At 43.0% G+C, this 21,777-nt stretch overlaps 2 protein-coding genes across 13 annotated transcripts in view; one reads left to right on the top strand and one right to left on the bottom strand.

The window, feature by feature from the left end:
• Slc38a6 (solute carrier family 38, member 6) overlaps positions 1-14,365 on the bottom strand; it is a 62,495-nt gene extending 48,130 nt beyond the window's left edge. For 5 of the 9 annotated variants that reach the window (XR_015621790.1, XR_015621789.1, XR_015621788.1 and 2 more), the window contains exons 1-3: positions 14,167-14,365; positions 12,607-12,737; positions 9,299-9,372 (exon numbers count right to left, since the gene is read on the bottom strand). Coding sequence is in view for 3 of the 9 variants with exons in the window: in XM_087552741.1 (XP_087408867.1) it covers positions 9,299-9,372; positions 12,607-12,737; positions 14,167-14,274 (313 nt within the window). In the remaining 6 variants the exon portion in view is untranslated. Of the gene's footprint in view, positions 1-7,989; positions 8,086-9,298; positions 9,373-12,606; positions 12,738-14,003 lie in introns of all 9 variants that reach the window. The other 4 variants (XM_087552740.1, XM_087552739.1, XM_087552737.1 and 1 more) reach the window with 4 other exon arrangements.
• An 88-nt stretch (positions 14,366-14,453) lies between these two features.
• Positions 14,454-21,129, top strand: Trmt5 (tRNA methyltransferase 5). 4 transcript variants are annotated; one of them, NM_001396074.1, is given in 6 exon segments: positions 14,460-14,512; positions 15,397-15,526; positions 15,991-16,628; positions 18,800-18,924; positions 19,877-20,528; positions 20,892-21,129. In NM_001396074.1, coding segments are annotated over 4 exon segments (1,350 nt in total). In that variant the 5' UTR covers positions 14,460-14,512; positions 15,397-15,526; positions 15,991-16,138; the 3' UTR covers positions 20,975-21,129.
• The last annotated feature ends 648 nt before the right edge of the window (positions 21,130-21,777 follow it).

Here is a 21,777-nt window from a genome sequence, read left to right as displayed (position 1 = left end):
AGCCAGGTTTAGTACATGTAACCAATTATTACAAACCTGATGGCTTCAAAATCGGAAAATCATTGCTTCACAGTTTAGAAAGACAGAAGTTCAAAATTAGATTCACTGAGTCATAATCGGGGTGCAGCTTGAGTCCCTCCTTCTGGAGAGAACCCATTCCGAGCCTCTTTCAGCTTCTGGTGGCTCTGGGATTTGTGCCCAAGTGTTTGTGACCTGTGTGAGGCCACTCTGTACTTTTCTCTTGTCTGTGAACTTCCTTTCGTGACACATGTAACCGAATTTAGAGCCTGTCAAGACAATTCTCCATTTCGACATTCTTAGTCACTTCTGTAAAGCCCCTTCTTTTAACATATGACACTTCACAGGTTCAGGGATGCGGCTGGCTTTTGAAGGGCAGTATGCAGTATGTCAGGTAAGCTACTACACACCTATGGGAATTTCATAGCAGACAGGAAACAGCATCTGGGAAATATCTGGTTAAAAAGATGCTACTTGGGTGTGGTAATACACTCTTAAATGCCAGCAATCAGGAGGCAGAGGCAGGAGGATCACTTCAAGTACAAAGTTCGGCCAGTCTATGTAGTAAGCTCCAAGTCAGGGCTCCATGGAGGGCTGTCCATCATTGCTAGGAGAGCTAAACCATTCTGGAAATCAGTCTGGAGGTTCCTCAGAAAATTGGACATTGCACTACCTGAGGACCCAGCTATACCTCTCCTGGGCATATACCCAAAAGATGCTCCAATAAATAACAAAAACACATGCTCCACTATGTTCATAGCAGCCTTATTTATAATAGACAGAAGCTGGAAAGAACCCAGATGCCCTTCAACAGAGGAATGGATACAGAAAATGTGGTACATCTACACAATGGAATATTACTCAGCTATAAAAACAATGACTTTATGAAATTCATAGGCAAATGGATGGAACTTGAAAATATCATCCTGAGTCAGGTAACCTAACCACAGAAAAACACACATGGTATGCAGTCATTGATAAGTGGATATTACCCCAAATGCTCAAATTACCCTAGATGCACAGAACATATGAAACTCAAGATGGATGACCAAAATGGGAATGCTTCACTCCTTCTTTAAAAGGGGAACAAGAATACCCTTGGGAGGGAATAGGGAGGCAAAGTTTAGAACAGAGGCAGAAGGAACACCCATTCAGAGCCTGCCCCACATGTGGCCCATACATATACAGTCACCAAAACTAGATAAGATGGATGAAGCAAAGAAGTGCAGGCTGACAGGAACCGGATGTAGATCTCTCCTGAGAGACACAGCCAGAATATGGCAAATACATAGGTGAATGCCAGCAGCAAACCACTGAACTGAGAACAGGATCCCCATTGAAGGAATCAGAGAAAGGACTGAAAGAGCTTGAAGGGGCTTGAGACCCCACATGAACAACAATGCCAACCAACCAGAGCTTCCAGGGACTCAGCCACTACCTAAAGACTATACATGGACTGACCCTGGGCTCCAACCTCATAGGTAGCAATGAATAGCCTAGTAAGAGCACCAGTGGAAGGGGAAGCCCTTGGTCCTGCCAAGACTAGACCTCCAGTGAATGGGATTCTTAGGGGAAGGGTGGTAATCGGGGGAGGATGGGGAGGGGAACACCCATAGAGAAGGGGGAGAAGAGGGGTTAGGGGGATGTTGGCCTGGAAACCGGGAAGGGGAATAACAATCGAAATGTAAATAAGAAATACCCAATTTAATAAAGATGGAAAAAAAACTTTTGTTTTAAAACAAAGAAAAGGGGCCAGGAAGATGGCTCAGCAGCTAAAAGCACTGGTTGCTCTTCAGAAAGAACCTGGGTTCAGTTCCCAGCACCTACACAGCAGCTCACACTGTCTGTAATTCCAGTTCCAGGAGATCTGACACCCTCACACAGATTCACAAGGAGGTGGAGCACCAATGTGCACTAAATAAATTAAATAAATAAATAAATAAATAAAATTTTAAAGAAGAAAAAAAAAGAAAGCAGAGTTTATAGAAACATCTTTTTTCCATCAAGACTCCAGTAACCTTCTTCAGGAGGAGGGAGAGAAATGAACTCAAAACTTTATTGGAGTTACAGTCTCTATCATGTTCTCTAAAAGAACCGAAACTCTTTGGACAGAACAAGTGGTAGATTCCGTTATCTACCTGGACTTCTTCAACCATCCCAGAGGGTCTCTCATTCCCTGGGTAAATCCTCTTATATTCTTCAGGATCTGAGACTGGTCTTCCCTCCAACTTTCTTCTTTACACCTTATTCAGTAACAGTAGTAAGTTACCTTGGATACATTGGGATATGCTTTTTGTCTGCCAGCTTTTTCAGCCCAGTGATCTAGGAATGTTTCCTGATCTGCCCTTCCAACAGTACACTCTTCCCTCCACACTTGCCCCAGACTTCTCACCTACCTAGTCCCCGTATTTAGCACACTACAGCAAGCATCTTGCTCATGTACCAGTCTCTGATTATTTCCGTATTCCTAACAGATAAAAGAATGCCGAAGCAACGAACCTCTATCCTAAGCTTCAGAGCTCAGACCACTCCACCCACAGATACTTCAGAGTCCACATATTCAAAACTGAGCCACCTCTGCCTTCTGTGTTCCACTAATGACCCTGCTCAGTGGCCCAAGTGGCCCAAACCAGCGCTCCTTCGCCTTCTCTATCACTCCGGCATCACTGTGCTGACTGTGCACACTGCTTAGCCCATCTTCCCTTCGTTTCTGTGTCGCTTCTTGACTCTATCATCCCTGAGACTTCTGTACCAACCTAACTTCTCATTTACTCAAGTTCTGGTGGTGGATATTAGAGCTGGCCACCGTGCCACGGATGGATCCTGAGTGCAGGATGGCCTTCTGTGAGAAGTGCAATGGTGCTCAGATCTGCTGCATAGCTGCTGTCCTCGGAGCTTCTGTTCCTTCTCTGTTCCTCATTTCTGTCCTCATCTGTGTTACTCCTGAATTCTGGCAAGAATCCTCCACTCTTAAACTGCTCATTACATAAGTCTACTGGAGGGACTGTTTCTCAGACATCGCATGTATGAGGTGTCATTACTGAAACTTGAGTTTGACTGGGTATGGAATTCTAGATTAGAATCATCTTTTCCAAGAACTGCAAACAGGCAGGTATACAGTCCACTTCACAGCTTCTACAGAAGTAGTAGTAAAGACTGCTACTATGTCTTGATTTTTATCTCCTTGTTTGTACGCATGAGGTGTGCATGTGTAGGGTGCTCACACCGTCTGTGGGTGCTCGCACCTCCCCATAGGTGCACACACTGCGTGTGAAAGGCAGAGGAAGCTGCTGGGGGTCCTCCTCTGCCATCTGCCTTGTCCTTGGAGGCACGGTTTCTTGCTGAACCCAGAGCCTGGGCTTTTTGGACAGGCTGGCAGTTATGGCCACCCTGGCGCTATGGTCTAAGCTTTCCCAATAGGCACCTCTAAACAACCTCTATCCCTGCTTCTCTGTTTCTTCTGTGTAAACTTTCAAGATACACTCTTTACAAACCAGCTTTCCCATCATTTGCAATACATTTAGTGTGAATTATTTCACAACGATATTCAGGAAGGAACATTTTACTGTGGAAACTTGTTTTCTTCGGTTACACCCGCTCTTTTGTGTTATTCTGATGCTAACTTTCTGCTATTCCATTTATCCCCTTCTGTGCACATTCTATCATTTGCATGTTGGTCCCTTGGACTGCTCTAAATTTCCAGTGTTTTTTCTTTCATTTTCAGGTGAAGACAGGGCACATTCAAGGTGGTATGGTGATAGTCTTTTCTCTCATGTTTCAGGCTGCTGCTTCTTCCTGTGACAATCTCTGGACATTTCTTTAAGTGCTCCCATCCAACTAAAGGTAATGCTATTTTATTTTTCCTTTCCTTCCTGAGCTTCTCTCCTCTTCCTTTTTTTTTTTAACTTGTTTTCTCTAATTTCTATGGCACTTGTGGTTTCTGGACACCTTTTGGTATTATTTTCTTATTATTTTACTTTCGTATTATTTTGTATAGATGCATTATTTCAAATCTCAGAGTGCATGTTTCATTCTAGATTAGAAGAGACCTTTGTTTGCTGTTCCTTTTAAAGAACTATTTCCTTTTTTTGCAATTGTAGTATAGTGACATCACTCTCCCATCCCTTCCCTTCCTCCCGTTCATCCACTCCTCCTTCCCGTTCAAACTCACCCCCTCTTCTCCATTCATTGCTGTTACGAGTCATGTGGTATGTGCATATACACATATATGTTTAAATACACAAATGCGATCTTCTCAGTGTGTATAATAATACTTTTATGAATGTTTTCAGGCTGATCATTTGGTACTACAAAGTCAATTGGTGTGTTTTTCCTTGGCAAAGGCTAGTTCTCCCTCTCTCCAAATTCCTTAGTTGCCTGTAGTTCTTTATGTAGGGATGAGGCCTTGTGGGCTTTTCTTATTAGTTTTTACTCTTCAAGTTGTTCCTGTATTATTCTCTCTCACCATTGCTTTTCTTTAACATTTTATTTTTAGATTGTTGGTAGGGTCTCAGAAAAATTAAGAAAGTAGAAGGCTGTGATATACCTTCTGCCTCACATTCAATGCTATCTTCCTGCTATAATAAACAGCAGCACATCTGTTATAGCGGAGGGGCTCTGACCTGCTGACATCACACAAAACCAATCCTCAGTTGACATGAAGGCTCCCTTTTGCCACTATACAGTCTATGGATTTTGATGAGTGTATACCCACCATTATGCTATCACATGGGACCTTTCCTCTGCCCTAAATATTCTCCTGTCCAGTCATCCTTCCCCCTGATTCCTGGTAGCCACTGACTCCTTTACTCTTCATGGTTTTGCATTTAACAATGTGTCATACAGCTGAAGCCAAATCATACACAATCTTTTCTGGTTGGTCTCTTCTTTCTCTTAATTTTGTATATTTAAAGTATTCAATGTGTTTTGATATACATTGAAACTATGATATTCAAGGGAATAATCACACCCATTCCATCTTTCTTCCTTCCCTTCTGCGGATTATTCTCTTGGCAAATTTCCAATAAACTTGATATTCACTACAACCAACGTGTTGTACACTGTATCTCTAGACTCCACATCCTGTGTCCCTCAATCAAGAACTCCCCATCTTCCCTCCCTCCCCCAGTATTCCTGGTAGACAGTTTCAGTCTCTTTTTTAACTACCTTTTTTAGTGTCCACATGTAAGTGACAACATGTAGTTTTTCTTCCTGTCTGCCTTATCTCACTTTATTGTTATCCTGATGGCTGCCCGGCTCCTCCGTGCTCCCACCACTGGAAGACTCCTCCTTTTAGCCCATTTGTAAAGGCTGGATAATATTCCAATATACATATACGTACTGTTTCTTATCTATCCTCTTCAACTGAGAGACACACACGGTCTTTCTGTATTTCACCCCTGTGAATAATACCACAACAATAAAGAGCATAGATTTCCCCGCCAGGGTCTGCTTTCACTGTCGTGTACTCACACCTGCAAGCGGAGCTGTTGACGCATGTGGTTTCTTTCACCCAATAATTTGCCTTATGAATCCTCCATGTTGCTTCAGGGCCTGGTGGTTCCTTTCTTATTAGTATAAAATCATTTTCTGTTGTTTCAGTGTCACCATTTGCTTGATCATTCATCTACTGAAGGGTATTTGGATACTCCCCAAATTTGGTAATTATAAAGAAAACTGCTATAAACGTCTTATATACAAGTTTTGTGTAGACCAAAGTCCTTGGATAAATGCCAAGAGGAGTAACCCTGCTGGATCCTGTGGCACAGCATGATTCTGTAGGAATAAACAACCAAGGCCTGCGGTCTCCTTCCAGGGTGGCTGAGAGGACAGTCCCTCTTGTTCCCAGCCTTGCCATCACCTGTGGGGACACTGTTCTGGATCTGTCGTCTGTGTATGCTTTCGAAGGCATCCCACTGCTGTTTCTGTATTTCCTTTGTGGTTGTTTTAGCACAAATCACTCTCTGCACTGTCTTGCACCACTTAGCTATCTGTTGACAAACTGTGTGGCTCTCAAAGGATAAACAGAAGCTCCGACTTACGAGTGACGGGTTTAGTCACAGGAAGAAACCATGTCTTTCTTGAAAGCTCTCCCCCCCTCCCCCCGCCCCTTGTTATTTGTAGTGGGAGGTATTTTATTTTAGGCAGAACGAATTCTATAAAAAGCACTCCTTCAATCTCTGTGAGGAGATGGCCATGCCAGCTTTCTGTTAACGGGCCTCTTCCTCGGCCTGCACAGTCTCACTTGAGTTCGGCCTCCAGAAAGATGACTCAGAGTCAAATGCAGAGTTCCCTTTTACTTCCTCTGGAAAATAAGCTTCAAGGTTTGCATGGTGGGAAATGGCACACACTATGCATGACTTGGGGTTATGACGTGCAAGATTAATTCTAACCAATTGGCTATGCAGCCTGGAGGAAACCATTTGATTTTTTACTGTCTCCTTTTGCCAAACCTCTACCGTAGATGACAAAAATCTACCTGATGCAGTTGTTAGAAGGTTACACATGTCAATCTCTTAGGACACTGTTGAGCATACAATCAATTTAATAAATGCTGTTCTTAAAGAGGCTAGGGTTTTCACCGCATGAAAGAAAGTACCTGGGAGCTGGGCATGGTCAGACATGCCTTTAATCTCAACACTTAGGAGACAGAAGAAGGTGAAACTCTGTCAATATGAGGCCAGCCTGGGCTACATAGGAAGTTCCAGGCTTGTCTGGAGAGATGGCTCAGCACTTAAGAGCACTGGCTATTCTTCTAGAGGTCCTGAGTTCAATTCTCAGCAACACACATCACGCTTATGACCCAATGCCTTCTTCTGGTGTGCAGACATTCATGCAACAAAGCACCCATAAACATAAAATTCATAACTAATAAAGACAGACAGAAAGTTTCTTTCAGACCAACCAGAAATACCACGCTAGTTTGAATGAGAATGCCCCCACAGGCTCATTATTTGAATAATCCGGTTAATAAAATTCTTTGGGAAATATTAGGGGGTGTGGCCTTGTTGGAGAAGGTATGTCACTGGGTGACAAAAGCCCAAACCAGGCCAATTCTTTCCTGCTGCCTGCAGACCGGGATACAAGCTCTCATCTACTGCTCCAGCACTTTGTACCGTGACCTGGGGCTTGCAGAGTTGGAAAACAGTAAAAGATGTGGCCGTAATATAGACAGTGAACTCATGGGTCAGAGTCTGGGGGAATGGAAGAGAAATGAGACTCCTGAAATTACAGATGTGCGATAAATACTGCACTGTCATTACACCAGTGGCTCTGAAGGCACACAATGGTGATGACGCAGCGTGCCAGAGCGCAGTGTGCGCAGTGACGCAGCGCGCAGTGGGGAGGAGGAGCCAGAAGCAGTACAACGCCCCAGAGCACTCAGCCCCATCTCACATCATCTGAGGGTGATGCGGAGCCAGAGGAGGGAGGGCAATTGTTCTAATCCCAGAGCGTAAGACATGTTTTCACAGAATGGCCAGCAGCCAGGGCTTCTGAGATTACATTATGTCTAAGACCTTGCAGTCCTTTGAGATTCTGTCCCAAAGAGAACTCAGAAGTCACCACAGATCTGACATCTTATATTCATGATTTTGCTTCATTCTTAGAACAATCCTGGGAGGAAAGTGTTGTCAAGACCATCACATGGGTCAATAAGGTAAGGGTGGGGCATATGGCATCTTGACATGCCTCCTCAGGTCCCAAGAAAAGTCCCCACAGACAGACCACAACGCTGCCTAAAATGTCAAGTAAGACATTCCATGTGAAAAGATCCTTTCCTTTTATAAACAGGAAGTTTTCTCTTCATCTTTTAACCACACACAACAAACAAACAAACAAAACATAAATGACATTATCTATTATAAAGATTTCAATTCTTTTTCTGACCAGTGATTCTAACTTGAACATAGGACCCCCAAGGCAGCACACCCCATTCTGCGGTGTCACAGAGCGGACTGAGAGAGCGCCTACCTCCACTGAGCACCTTACGGGGGCTGAGGAGTCAGTGTAGCAGGGCAGCAGTGTGAGTGGAGAGCCTTGGAGAGGTTAGTTCAGGACCCAAGCAAGCTACAAAGCAGAAGAGAAAAAGAAAGGAAAACAGATGTTGTCACTTCATGTGCCCCACAGTTAAAGAACAATAGTGTCAGAATATTAAGGTTAAATGATCTGAAGGATAAAATTAATGTATTTTTAAAATTCTATAAATTAAACACTATTCCCAAATAACTAAAACAAAGCTGACTGCTGCACAGTTGAGTAAAGTCTTAATCTTTAACAGCATTGTATCAAGAGAATCCATCACAATGCTGGAAGAAGCGTCCTGATCTAAAGAACCTTTTCCACGTGAAGAAGGGAAATCATAAGACTGATATTCCTGGCAGGATTTACAAATGCTCTCTGAAAGTATTATTATTCCTGAGTTCCAGAGGCTCTTATAACAGCTACCTTACACTGTCTTCTGTTTTTTATCAGTCTGCCCAGTTGCCCTGACGGCAGAGGCATGCACTGGGAAGCCTGCCTGTCATGTCACCCAGCTGCTGGTAGAAGTTGCAGCTCTGAGCTCTGGATCCTATGTTCATTAAACAATAACAAGGTAGGGATATCTGATGCACAGACAAGGAAAATAAAGTAGAAAGGTTGTTTTAGAACTCTCATCTCAAGAGTCAAAATCTCAGAACAATATGTTTGTGGCTCTCATTTGTTTGGGCCTAGAATAATCCCACTTTAAAATGGTGTATGTATACTGCTTCTGAAAGTCTGAAAGCCACAAAACCAGTGAGAACAAAGTGAGCTCCACCATGCACAGATAACGCTTGTGTTGGATGGCAACACAAAAATAAGAGAGAGTTGGTGATAAAAATGCCAGCTTTCTCTGGGAGGCGCTGGGGCACACCTTTCATTTCCACACTCAGGAGGCAGAGGCAGATGGGTCTGAATTTGAGGCTAGCCTGGTCTACAGAGCTAGTTCCTACAGCTAGGGCTACACAGAGAAAACCTGTCTCAAAAAACAAACAAACAAAAAAAACCATTGGCTTTTGTCCTTAGCACAAGAAAACAAAACCAATCACCATTAATGATAGATGTTCGTTGGAAATTAGACTCTTGGGGGTGTCTGTGGTGCTGGAGTTCCCAGCCAGGGGCTTGTTTGTGCTTTCTAAATTCACATGCTTTCGCTGAGCTATACCTTGCCTCTCACACATCAGATTGGCGACATTCACTTCTTATGCAAGTACTAACTCAGGAGGCTGGGTCAAATGAAGCAGCGTGGTGTGATACTCACCTGTGTGGATGCACATAGCCAGCAGGAGATGGACTGAGTAAGAAGCCAGGAGAGCAACTAAGAGCAGCAGGAAACTAAAATATAAAAGAACACAGTTACGGCCCCCAACCTTGTTTTTATGTGATCTTTCATTTCTTCAGTTAGATGTTCCTAGGGACTATCTCTAAGTAGCAGAACTACAGACATTGAAGAAATCACTGTTTTGCATTTACCAACTTGTACTTAAGTCAAAATGAAGTGTTTTTAAAATTAAAAGAGAAATCAGAAAGAAATAAACTTTACTTAAAATACAACTCCTCACTTTGCACGTCTGCTGACTGTATTTCAGCACTCAGTGATCTAAATATCCCCCTTTAATGACTAATTTTTCCTGTTCTAAGCCTCACTGACTTCCTCTTGCTCCATTTCCCCAACTCCCTCCCCTTCCAGTAATGCAGACCCTTTAACCATGGCTTTCCCTATAATATAAAACTGAGATTCCTGGGCTCTGTGGAACACACACCTCTTTCCAGCTCAACCCCCAAACAATACAATTAACACATTTCTAACAACACAATCTAAAAACCCATGTAAACACCGTGAAAATAAACAGCATAAATAACCCCTGCTTATTCTCCAAAAGATCCTGGCAAGGCAGGCTTCCAGAAAACCCAGGTCCCCAGTGTACCATACCAATGCACAGAAGTTCTTTTTGTGAGTCATTGAATACTTACTGGTAAGTAGCAAGCAGTCAGGAAACTGACAGAGACCTCACAAAATTACAGTCTGACACCAAAAGGGACATTTAATTTGATGCAGCAGGCCCACTGTCAGTGATACACACATGCATGGAAAACTCCAGCACATAAAACATGACTTTCTCAGAGAGCTTTGGCGGGAGTGGCATGGAGCTCTCTGATTATGGGCTGCCTAGCATGCTGCATACAGTTTTTAAAATTGCTGAGCTTTGAGCACATCCCACAACAAAAGCAAAGTGGGCTACTTTAAAACAGTTTTGCTTATTAAGACGTTTGGGGAAAAGGGAGGAAACTGAAGTGAGACTTTGCATTTTAAATTGTCTTCTACTGACTACACAAGTCCAGGACCTGGTGCCAGATGTTCAGAGATCTGACTCTAAGGGACTTCATGGCTGAGAGCAGAGATGGACACCAGCCATGGAAACCAGGGACGGCATTAACAAACATACAAAGCTATGTGGACAACAGCCAGAAAACTGCCCTGGGTAACTCTAACACATGACAACAGCCCCCACGTGCTCACACCAGGCTCACTGAAGCCCTGATTAGCAGTTGGTGACCAAATTAGGAAGGGTTAAGAGGCATGTCTTGCTCAGTGCTTTGTGTAGGTGGATGAGGAATGTAAGCTCTCAGCTACCGCTCCAGTGCCATGCCTGCCTGTCTGCCACCCACCACACTCCCCAGCTACACTTCCCAGCCTGATGACAATGCTCACCCTCTGACCCTATAAGCTGCCTTGGCCATGGTGTCTAGTCACAACAACAGAACAGTACTAAGACACTGGCCCATAACCAACTCTTGAAAATACACAGGGCATAACGTTGGGCTCCATAATGTTAAAGAAGTCTTATTTATTAGCAGCAGAAGCCAGGAGAAGGATATTTTATTTATACTTTAAAAATGGCTTCTAACTTGCATAACTGATAAGTTTTGATTGACATTGGCCAACCTGAAAAATAAGCTTGAATAAGCGACTTTTAAAAATTATAAATTGTAGATCAAGTATTTTCTCTAAAAGGAGATCAGCCACATTTTTAGATTAATAAAAATCAGTGTCAGCCCTGTACTGCACAATGATATCTGGACTAGTAATAGAGTCTTGGAGACAACATGGCTGTCCTCATGGCATCGGGAACACATTACTCATATTCATGGTGAAACTGGGAAAAGCAGACTACTATGTTGCCAATCATATAAAGTGCAACACATGCTTTTACATCTAATGTCGGTTATCCACTAAGAATAAATAATACAACCCTCGGTTCCTGCATTTTTTATACTATCATAAAAAATCATGATTTCAGGGTACGCTTTTTATTACTGTTGCTGTTGGCTTGTTTTTTGAAGTAGGGTCTCACTTGAACTTATATGGCTGAATTCCCGATCTCCCTGTCCCTCCCTCCCAACTTCTGGGACCGGTCCTTCAGGGGCTTCAGAAAAGGCTTTCTTGTCACAGTCAATGCAGCTGCAGGTGTGTCCTGCTCCCTACACACCTTCCCCAGGAGCAAGATGTGTAAACTGATGTCAATGATCCTGGTTCTCAGGTAGTGAGTGTGCTTACGTCTTAGTTTTAAAGAAAAAGTTAGAAAGGAAAATATGAAAATAAGAGTAGATTAAGTTTAAAAAGTGTATAGAATAAGGGCATAAAAGAAGAAAAGTTTTATATGGTATATGATCTGTTTGTTTTTAGGCTATTAGAACAAGAATCAGAAAGTTAAAAAATGAAACAGAAGGCCCTTAAAACTACTTCTCTGGCTCCTCTTAGCACCATGTCCAATCCAGGAACGGGTTTCCTCTTTCACTGAATCTTTTGTGCATGTTGATAAACAGATACCTTTATATTACAGCTGCTACTGCATTTACTGTACTAGCATGCAGAACACACTGCATTAGGTGATTTTTAGGCCAGGAGTAACAGGCTACACTGCATAGATATGCAGAAGGCTTTATCATCCAAGTTTGTTTAAGTATACTCTATAAGGTTCACCTCAAAACAGCACTGTACCACACTTCAGAACTATTAGCCATGGTTACTCTATTTGGTAGCCTCCCCACCTTTTGGTTAAACAATAACAATTCCTAAAATAAAGTACCTTGTTTTTTTACATCCTTATCCTCTGTGCCCTATGGACCCCATTAATGGCTGACCAGGAAAGGTGCTTATCTACCACATGACATTCTAAACACATACCTTATCTCCAAAGCTTCCCCTAGCAACAACCTGCCCAAGAGGGAAAATTTTCAGTGGCCTTCCCTTTCTTTTTTGTGCTCTACAACCACCATAGCCTGTGAGTCAACAGGTTCTGATTCTTACACCAGAGTCCCGCTTTGCAGGTGCTGTTTGAAATAAAGCCCATGCTATCTTATAGTCACAGGTTCCCTTCTTGATGTTTCTACAAGAAAGCCCATCCCCTCAAGCAAAGCATGACTGTATGTAGCATTCCTCCAAAACAGGCTAGTTAGGCTAGTTAACAAAACAGCGCTAAAACCTCGGAAATAATTCAACTAGAAATTGTAGACCGGTAACTTCTGGAATCAAACGTGATGATAAAATACGAAAGCAGGCCTCACCTAAATCCAAGGATACCCGTGTTAGCCATCACATAAGCCAAGCCAAGGATGCCACTTCCCATGATGGCGTTCATCACATTAAAGACGGAGAGACCAAATGAAGCACCAGAGGATCCCTGTCTGCGAGGTTCCTGTAAACACACCATTTAACCACATTAAAGGTCTGATGGAGGAAGTTAAAGTATGTCGAAACACCACTGACAAATTATGGAGCCCTTCTACAAACTTGAGGATTTGTGTAAACCAGGACATGGCTACTTCTTTTGTCCACGTAACACAGTCATTTGAGAAGAGGGAATCTCAAGTGGGAGAACGCCCTCAAGAGACTGGCCTGTAGGAAAGCAGGGGTGGGGATGGGGGGGGTGGGGAGGCTATTCCCGATTGATGTGAAAAGACAGCTGTTTTAGGTGGGAGCATCACTGATCAAGCCTTCCTGGGGATGAAGGAAATCAAACTGCACAAGCCAGAAAGGGCAAGTCAATATTTCCTCTGTGACCTCTGTTTCAGTTTCTGCCTTCAGATCCGGGCTCTGACTTCCCTTCAAGAAGGACTGTAGCTGTAAAATGGAATCAACTCTTCCCTTCCCAGCTTGCTTTCTGTCATGGTTGTTATCACACCAAGAGAAAGCAAATTTGGACACAACACTTGTTCCTTTTCCTTCAGTTTGACCTGTTGATGCAACTCAAGGAACCTAGTCTTCCAGGAAAACTACCCCCTTCAGTACAGGGCCCAGGCTACTTTCAGTAGGAGCCAAGACCTTGTGACTTCAAGAGATCAAGATAGGGTAAGCTCGGGGTGGAGACTGGGAGAAGGAACAGGCCTCAGCTCACGTGCTTCCTGAAGAATCCCAGTGTCAGCATGGAACTTCTGTCCCTAACTCTTCCTCCCCAAGTACTAGGACCGCAAAACAAACCTTTTATTTATATACCCAATGAATTAAGTCCTCCCAGCAAGAAGTATGATCAGGAATAGCTTACAGGGACAACATAAGCAAAACCTCAGCTGTTACAGTCCAGAGATTCAGTTAAAAAGAGGAGTGCCAGGACTGGAGAGCAGCTCTGAGTTAGGGTGCTTTTCTAGCATGCCCAAGGTCCTGGGCTGGACATTCGGGGCCGAAGAGGGTGCGAGAGGGGGAGGGGGCGCTTGGGACACAGCCCACTACACCGGCTTTAGGTTAAGGACGACCCATGTACACATTACCTGAGACCTCTCCTCGTCTTCACTTACAGGGACTGCTGTATTAAAGTGTCTACAGCTCACCTTTCCCTTCACCCCATGATTAAACCCAGAAAACAAACATCGTGTGATGTTCTTACAAAGACCTCACAGGTCTAGAGGGTTTAAACAGAGGCGACAAAGACACAAAACAATCACCCCGCCGGTGTTCCAAGCCTCACTGTTGACTGAGTGCTCCATGCTGCTACCACATTCCAAATTCGGCTAGGGTCAGCGGTTCGGGCCCCTTTCCAGGGTCAGTCCCCTCCAGTCCAGGGCTCTTCTTGCAAGCTCTGGAGGATGCCGAAGCGCAGTAGCCCAGCACTGCCAGCGAAGCCCACTTACGTTGCTTAGCAACGGACTCCACTCTTCTGCAGCCACCGCCTCCTCCGGCTGCTGGACAGATACGTACCAGCCAGGCTCGGCTTCTATACTGTACCGGGACGCCTGCATGGTACTTCGCGACCGACTGCCTAGTAAATCAGCGAGTCGCTTCCCCTAGCCCCAAGCGCCCCGGCTGAGCGGCTCCAGGGGGCGGAGCTACGGGCCTGACCCTTCCCGGATTCCGTAGCAAATCGCGGCCCGGAAGAGAGGCGCAGAGTCCACAGGGTCTGTACGCTGCCTTCACGGCCAACAGTGATGACGTCACCATCCGCAGAAGACCCATTTCCGAGCTGCACCAGAGCATGAGGTGAGGGTTTGGGTCTTAATCCGGCCTCGACTGTTGCTGGATCTGGAAAGATGCAGCTGGTTAGAGAGCCGTAGACTTTCGTGTGATGCAAAAGACCCGGTGGTACTGCCGTGGGACCCGTGCTCTCCTTTCTCGCCCAAGGAGCGCAAAAAGGCCGCCAGGCCATTCATCTCATTGTCCCCGAGCCCGAGCCCTTGGTACCGGGGCTGGTCAAACGCATGGTGAGGACTGGTGTAGCTCAGTGGTAGAGGTATTGCCTAGCATGAGTAATGCCCAGGATTAGGTTCCCAGTACCACAAAATTTTTTTCGTGGTGTTTAATCTACATTTTACAAATGGAAGACGGACAACTACATTTACAGTGTCAGTAAACTAGCAGTCGGCACTAGTTCCTTAAGTATGAGTGCAAACGTAAACTTCATTGTTTTATATTATAGGGCTCTGTAACAGGATCGTTTACCATTTACTTGGTATTTTAAAAGATGAAATGAATCACTAGTATTGTGCTTCACACAGCACAGTATAGTCTTGTCATCAAAATACTGAAGCTTTTAGCTAGAGGCATGGCATATGGCAGTACAGTATGAAAGGCACCCTAACAGTAGACTAAGGTCATGTGGGAAGGGACAAATCTCATGTGTCTAGACCAGCCTGGAGGATGTCCTTAACTTTTGATCTGCTTTCTGAGTGCCTGCACCACCACGCCCAGGTTATGTAGTGCTGAAGCCCATGGATTTGCATAAGCATGCTAGGCACACACTCTTCCAACTAAGCTGTATCCCCAGCTTTAAGGTCATTGTTAACTAAGGCTTTTGTTTTTTGAGGTCTGGTCTCAAATGCATTACAGACTGACCTTGAACTTCTAATCCTCTTTATTTCCTCAAGCTGAGATTACAGGGAGGCCTCACCATATATGTGATGCTGGGGATAACCCCCAAGACTTCATGCATGCTAGGCAAAGACTGTAATGGACTTTTAAGCCTTGTTGAGCCACTTAGCAGCTACATAACTTTGGGTGAGTAACCTACCCCTTAGCTTACAAACTTCATAACACAGCTTCTGATACAACAGCCCATAAGAATAAATAAAATAAGATCCCATAAGAATATCCTAGTAAATATCGCCATTGGTGACAGCATATAAAGTGATCATTTCATTTAGAAATGTCCCTTAACTCAAATTTCATGCTTCTCATTCTGTGTGTGTTCTATAGAAAATTGTGAGCAGAGTTCTTTGGGTGCAGGGAGGCTGCTAGACCACTAATCTTTGTTACAGAGGCAAGTAGACTGAAGACGCAAATGTATTGTTTACTAGGGACAATGATCATACCTGCAAGAGAGACTGCCCTCCCTTGCCATCCAAACCTTTTGTCAGCACTTGGCAGGGGATTTGAAGGAGAATTTATATTTTCATTCTCAAAAGCCATTGTGAATGTGCTCACATGTAGTTTGATGGTGTTTTTTTGGTTATTTTCCCTAGAATCTTACTGAAGTCATTTGGATTCTCAAGACTTCTGCAAGCCGAATGGTGTTACCTCAGTGAATCAATATTGTTGTTTACACTGGTACCGAGACTTAGGAAAGCATCTACTAATTTCTTATTGGGTCAAAGACAAGGGTTCTCAACCATGCCAGAAGTGGAAGCAAGCGTGAGAGATAGGGAGTTGTTTTCACCACCCTCTGATGTTCGAGGAATGACAAAACTTGATAGAACAGCTTTTAAAAAGACAGTGCCCATCCCCGTGCTTAAGGCGAGGAAAGAAGTAGTCAGCAGATTGATGCGAGCCCTCAGGAGAGTAGCGCTGCAGCGCCCGGGCATAAAGCGAGTGATTGAGGACCCCAAGGATGAAGACAGTAGGCTGATCATGTTGGATCCCTACAGAATGCTTACCAGTGATTCCTTTGAGAAACCAGAACTCAGTGCTTTAAAAGAACTTGATGTCAACCCACAGTTATCACAGTACAACTTGGAACTCACATATGAAAATTTTAAGTCAGAAGAAATTTTGAGAGCTGTGCTTCCTGAGGGTCAAGATGTGACCTCTGGATTCAGCAGAGTTGGACATATTGCACACCTGAATCTCCGAGATCATCAGCTGCCGTTCAAGCATTTAATTGGTACATGGATTATAGTCAGATTCATATTCCAGAAAAAAATGACATTCTAACTTTAGTGTTTAATTTTTTATTTTAAAACGCTAACTTAAAGAAGCAGGGTAGTTTAGTTTTTATTTGAAAACAAACGATAACCACCATCCTCCATTTTGAAAAGCATTTTGGAATATCTTCTTTGTAGTCACAGTGTTGTCAGAGACTTTTGGGTCTCTACACACACACACACCCCAACCTCTTTATTATATTGAACAAAAGCCATTAGGCCTTTGGGACAATGGTCAGTATGAGGTTTTGAAATTTGGTGTTTCAGAGTCAAGTATACAATGCTAGTGACTGACCAATTTAGCTAATTAAGCCTCTTCTTTATGTTAAGCACTTTAAAACCTTTTTTTTTTTCATTTATGTTTATTTTCTGTGTGTGGGTGTTTTGCCTGCATGTTTGTCTGGGCACTATGTATGCACAATATGAAGTCCAGAAGAGGATGTTGGAAGCCCTGGAATTGCAGTTGCAGATGGCTGTTAGCTGCCAAGTGGGTGCTGACAATCAATCTCAGGTCTTCTGTAAGAGGTGTCAGTGCTCTTTTAAAAGATTTATTTATTCTATGTACGTATGTACACTGTCGCTTTCTTCAGACACACCAGATGAGGGCATTTGATCCCATTACAGATGGTTGTGAGCCACCATATGATTGCTGGGATTTGAACTCAGGACCTCTGGAAGAGTAGTCAGTGCTCTTAACTGCTGACCACCTCTCCAGTCCCCACTTTAAAACTTTTTAAAGGGCATCTAGCCTTCTAGAAACTGCTTATATACACCTTACTATTGTACCAGGGAAACCCAAAGCCTTTATTTTTTGGGTAGAAGGATAATCAAAATCACATTTTGTATAAATAATGTAATGTATTCTGTAGGTTAGTCTTTTTAATACAATACTTTTCAAAATGTGTGGGAAATATTCCCAATTTAAACTGTAGCATTCAGTATTTTGTACCAATTGGACTTGATGATGCCATTTTGCTTTCTCTCTCTTTTCATTGACAAAAGACATTAATATTGTATAATGGTGGCCCTTTGGGTGGGGACTCAGCTCAGGGTCTAATGTGGGCTTTCATATCATAGGGTACCTGCATACCCTAACCCAAAACTTTGTTTCTCATAAAATGGTGGTGGTGCGCAAGGGTTAAAAGTGAAACATTTCTGGCTGGAGATGTAGTTCAGCAGACTTACCAAGAAAGTCCAACTGCCTAAGGCATTCCTATGGAATCACAGAATTGCTTTTAGTGTTTTAAAATTTCATTTAACTTTTATATCTTAGAAGTTTATATGAGCAGCACAAACTGGACTTGATGGGTGGGACACAAAGTTGGGTGGGTAGGGAGGAGTTGGGGAAGGAGATCATAGCTTCAAAAAGTTTTAATTGCATTCAGATATGATAAGCAGAACACAATAAAGCACAGTTGATTATTTTACATATTCTGAAGTCTGGTAATCTCATTGTATTGCAGTGAATTTATATTCAGTATATTTTACTATCTTAAAGATGAAGTTCTTACGAGAACATAGTTTCCAAGTGTTGACAAAAGATAGAGACTTCATTAAACAGTAAGTCATTTCTGACGTAAATTAGTGTCTGTAGCCTATGCGCTATGATAGTGTTTGACTAAAAGGTCAGTTTAAGTAAAGGGACATTTTTAACTTAGGTCAGCCTTTGAAGGACCTGTGTCCCCTGGGCTGTGAACACTGCTTGCTGATACACATTTCTAAACTGTGCATCTGCTTCAGAGAGAGAAACCTTTGGTGTGGCACCAACAGGACAAGCGTATGGCTGTCTTTGCTAGCGTTTCTGGGACCGTTTGTTGTCAGGGCCGTCACAGCTTCTCATTCCATGTCGGTTTCATGCGGTCAACCCTTTTGCTTTCATTTGAGTATGTTGAAGGAAAATGAGGAGAAACAATAGACCAGAAGTCCTCAAAAGCTTTTGAAAAGTACCCATACATTTTTCATATGTATAGGCTGTCAGTCATTAACGTATCTCTTTGATTTTTAGAATTGTGGACAGAATTACGTATACCAAGTACAGTTTTTATTTGTAAACCAAGAGAAAATATAATTCACTTATATTAAATATTTTTAGTTTTAATTTCATAAACAATAATGAATTTTCACCTTTTAGGCCAAGTTATGGTTGACAAAAACCCAGGAATCACCTCAGCAGTAAATAAAACCAGCAACATTGACAATACTTATCGAAATTTCCAAATGGAAGTGCTGTGTGGAGAGGAGAATATGCTGACCAAGGTACTGCACTGTTTACCAGCTCCAAGTGCTCACAGGACTGGAGCTTAGAATCAGGACAGGACACAGTCACAGGGCGGTGAGCGTGCAGCTCTCACACTATAGGAGGGATTGGTTGAATTCTGCTAAAGTGATACATTGGAGCAGTCCTTCATTAAAGAGTTTTTAGCTCTCTATGTATTGAAATAAATTGCCCATGGACAGTGACAGAACAAGCCATGGAACAGTGTGCAAAATGTTCTTTAAACACTCCACTTGCCAGGTTATTTCTGGGGTGCTTTCAGGGACAGAAACTTAAGAACTGTTTCCAGCACTGGCCATAGCATCTGTTTAGTCAGAGGGGAAATCTATACCTAAATGAAATTAAGGCCTCAGGAAATGGAAGGAAGATGTATCAGATTTGTCTAAGTTGGGAACTTTCTGGTCTTTGATTCTTTGTTCATAAAATGAGGGGTTTGATATGTCTAATTTATAGACATGAAATGTGCAAAATTTTAGTAATTGTCTAAAAACATAGAATATCTCGAATTCTAATGATGCTTTGACCACATCTCCCCTTTGCACCCTGAATCCTGTGGAGGGCTACTTGCTTGTGTGTGGAAGTGCTCTACAGCAGGCTCAGGTTTCCTGTCCTCTTCCTTCCCTGCACGGTGACGTACAGCCAGCTGGTTGGCCTTTCTGCAAAATTCCTTATGAGTTGGAGCCATCTTTAAGACCCTTTAGAATGTGAACAACTGTTTGACTTTGGAGAGCTGACTTTTCTCATGGGAAAAAGGTGATTGTAAGATACTTAACTAGCCCCAGAAATGGTGTGAACACCAGGATTCTAATCAGAAGGTTGTTAAGCGAAGTCATTTGCTTCTATGATACACGTATGCTCTCATGTGTACAGAACCAGTTTCGGTGGACAGACTTTAAATCCTAAGATTAACTAAATACACGATACCCTTTTTAGGTTCGAGAAAACAACTACACATATGAGTTTGATTTCTCCAAAGTCTACTGGAATCCTCGTCTCTCTACCGAACATGGCCGGATCACTGAACTTCTCAACCCTGGAGATGTCTTGTTCGATGTTTTTGCTGGGGTCGGGCCCTTTGCCATTCCGGCAGCAAGGAAAAACTGCACAGTGTTTGCCAACGATCTCAACCCCGAGTCCCACAGATGGCTGCTGCACAACTGTAAGCTGAATAAAGTTGACCAGAAAGTAAAAGTCTTTAACATGGATGGAAAAGACTTCCTCCAAGGGCCAGTGAGAGAAGAGTTAATGCTTCGGCTAGGACTGTCAACTGAAGGAAAGCCCTCTCTCCACATTGTCATGAACTTGCCAGCTAAGGCCATCGAGTTTCTCAGTGTTTTCAGATCCCTTTTGGATGGGCAGCCGTGCAGCACAGAGCGCCTACCCATAGTGCACTGTTACTGCTTCTCCAAAGATAGCGACCCTGCTAAGGATGCTCGCCAGCGGGCAGAAGCTGTGCTGGGCGTTTGTTTGGAGGCCAGTAGTTCAGTTCACCTCGTAAGGAACGTGGCCCCTAACAAGGAGATGCTGTGCATCACCTTCCAGATTCCCACTGCTACACTCTACAGGGACCAAGCCCTCGGTCTACGTAAGTTCTCCCCATGAAATATGGAGACTACCACCTTTATCATAGCTCGTGAGTTGTGGGATGTGTGTGCCTGTGCATGTGTGTGCATGAGTGTGTGTTCTCCAGTGTGTGCATTTGTAAAGTAGGGAAATAAAACTAGTTCCAGTCATTTTGTTTGTGACCCCCTTGCCACTTAGTTTAGAATATTTGAACTTTTAACAAGGTATGTATGTAGTTTAGTCAACTAGAAAGCTTGTTTTGTTAAAACAATAAATCCTTAGCAATGTTTGTTGAGTGAATAAAAACCAAATCTTAAAATCTTTTCTAAAAAGTGTGTGCAACTGTTAAAAATGCTCTAAAATGGATTTTCTGAATTTGTTATAGAGAATGACCAAGAGCCGCCTCTTAAACGGCAGAAGACAGGTGAGCCCTTCTCAGGAGAGCCCCAGAGCGCATCAGATTCTTAGTGTGAAATGTTTTCTCTGGTCTCCCGGAAGATTTTATGTAAAGAAGTACAGCGTGTAAGATACCGTAAACTTTAATGCTCAGATATTTGTTTTTAAGCCCTTAAGATTTGCTCCTATAAATGAAATGTTACCAAAGTAAACTGAAGTAAGATGAACTTGTGTGTGTATAGACTGGTTTATGTTTCCATCTGTTTTTCCTTTCTGTTTTTCTTCATAATTTTTCTGTGGCAGGGTCTGTGTAACTCAGGGCTTGGAATGCTGTCTTCCTGCTTCAGCCTCCCAGCTGTTGGAATTTCAGGCGTGCATGGCTGTTACTCAGCATAGTTTTAAAACAGAATCGGCATGGGCAGTGGGTAAGGGCAGTGGGTAAAGGCACTTGCCATGGAGACTGATGGCCTGAGCTTGCCCTGGGACCAATGTGGAAAAGAAGAAACTCCTGAAAGTTTTCTTCTGACCTCATGTGTGCACTAAAGTAATCGTGCATACACGTACACAAAATAAATGAAAAAATTAATAAACATAGAAAATTATGTAAGGATTTTATAATTCAAGTTATATGTATTTTTTAAAAATAAATGTACTTTTAATAGTGTCTATCCCTTGGAAAGATAGTTGTTGAAGACAGTAATTCTATTCCGCTTAACAAGGAAGGCATTTAACTACACTGGACTTATTAATGGAAGAATGTAATTACATAACTTCTCTGTAAAGTAATACACAGTAAATCATGTAGATGAGGCATAAGAGAACAGCATCTTCCAGGCCAAGTGTGGACATAGTGGTCTAGAGTATGATGGCAGCTT

This window comes from Rattus norvegicus, chromosome 6 (genome assembly GCF_021556685.1).
Source record: "Rattus norvegicus strain SHRSP/BbbUtx chromosome 6, alternate assembly SHRSP_T2T, whole genome shotgun sequence".
Classification (NCBI taxonomy): Eukaryota; Metazoa; Chordata; class Mammalia; order Rodentia; family Muridae; genus Rattus; species Rattus norvegicus.
Note: the sequence above shows the minus strand (reverse complement) of the source record. Positions and strands in the feature narration are given on the sequence as shown.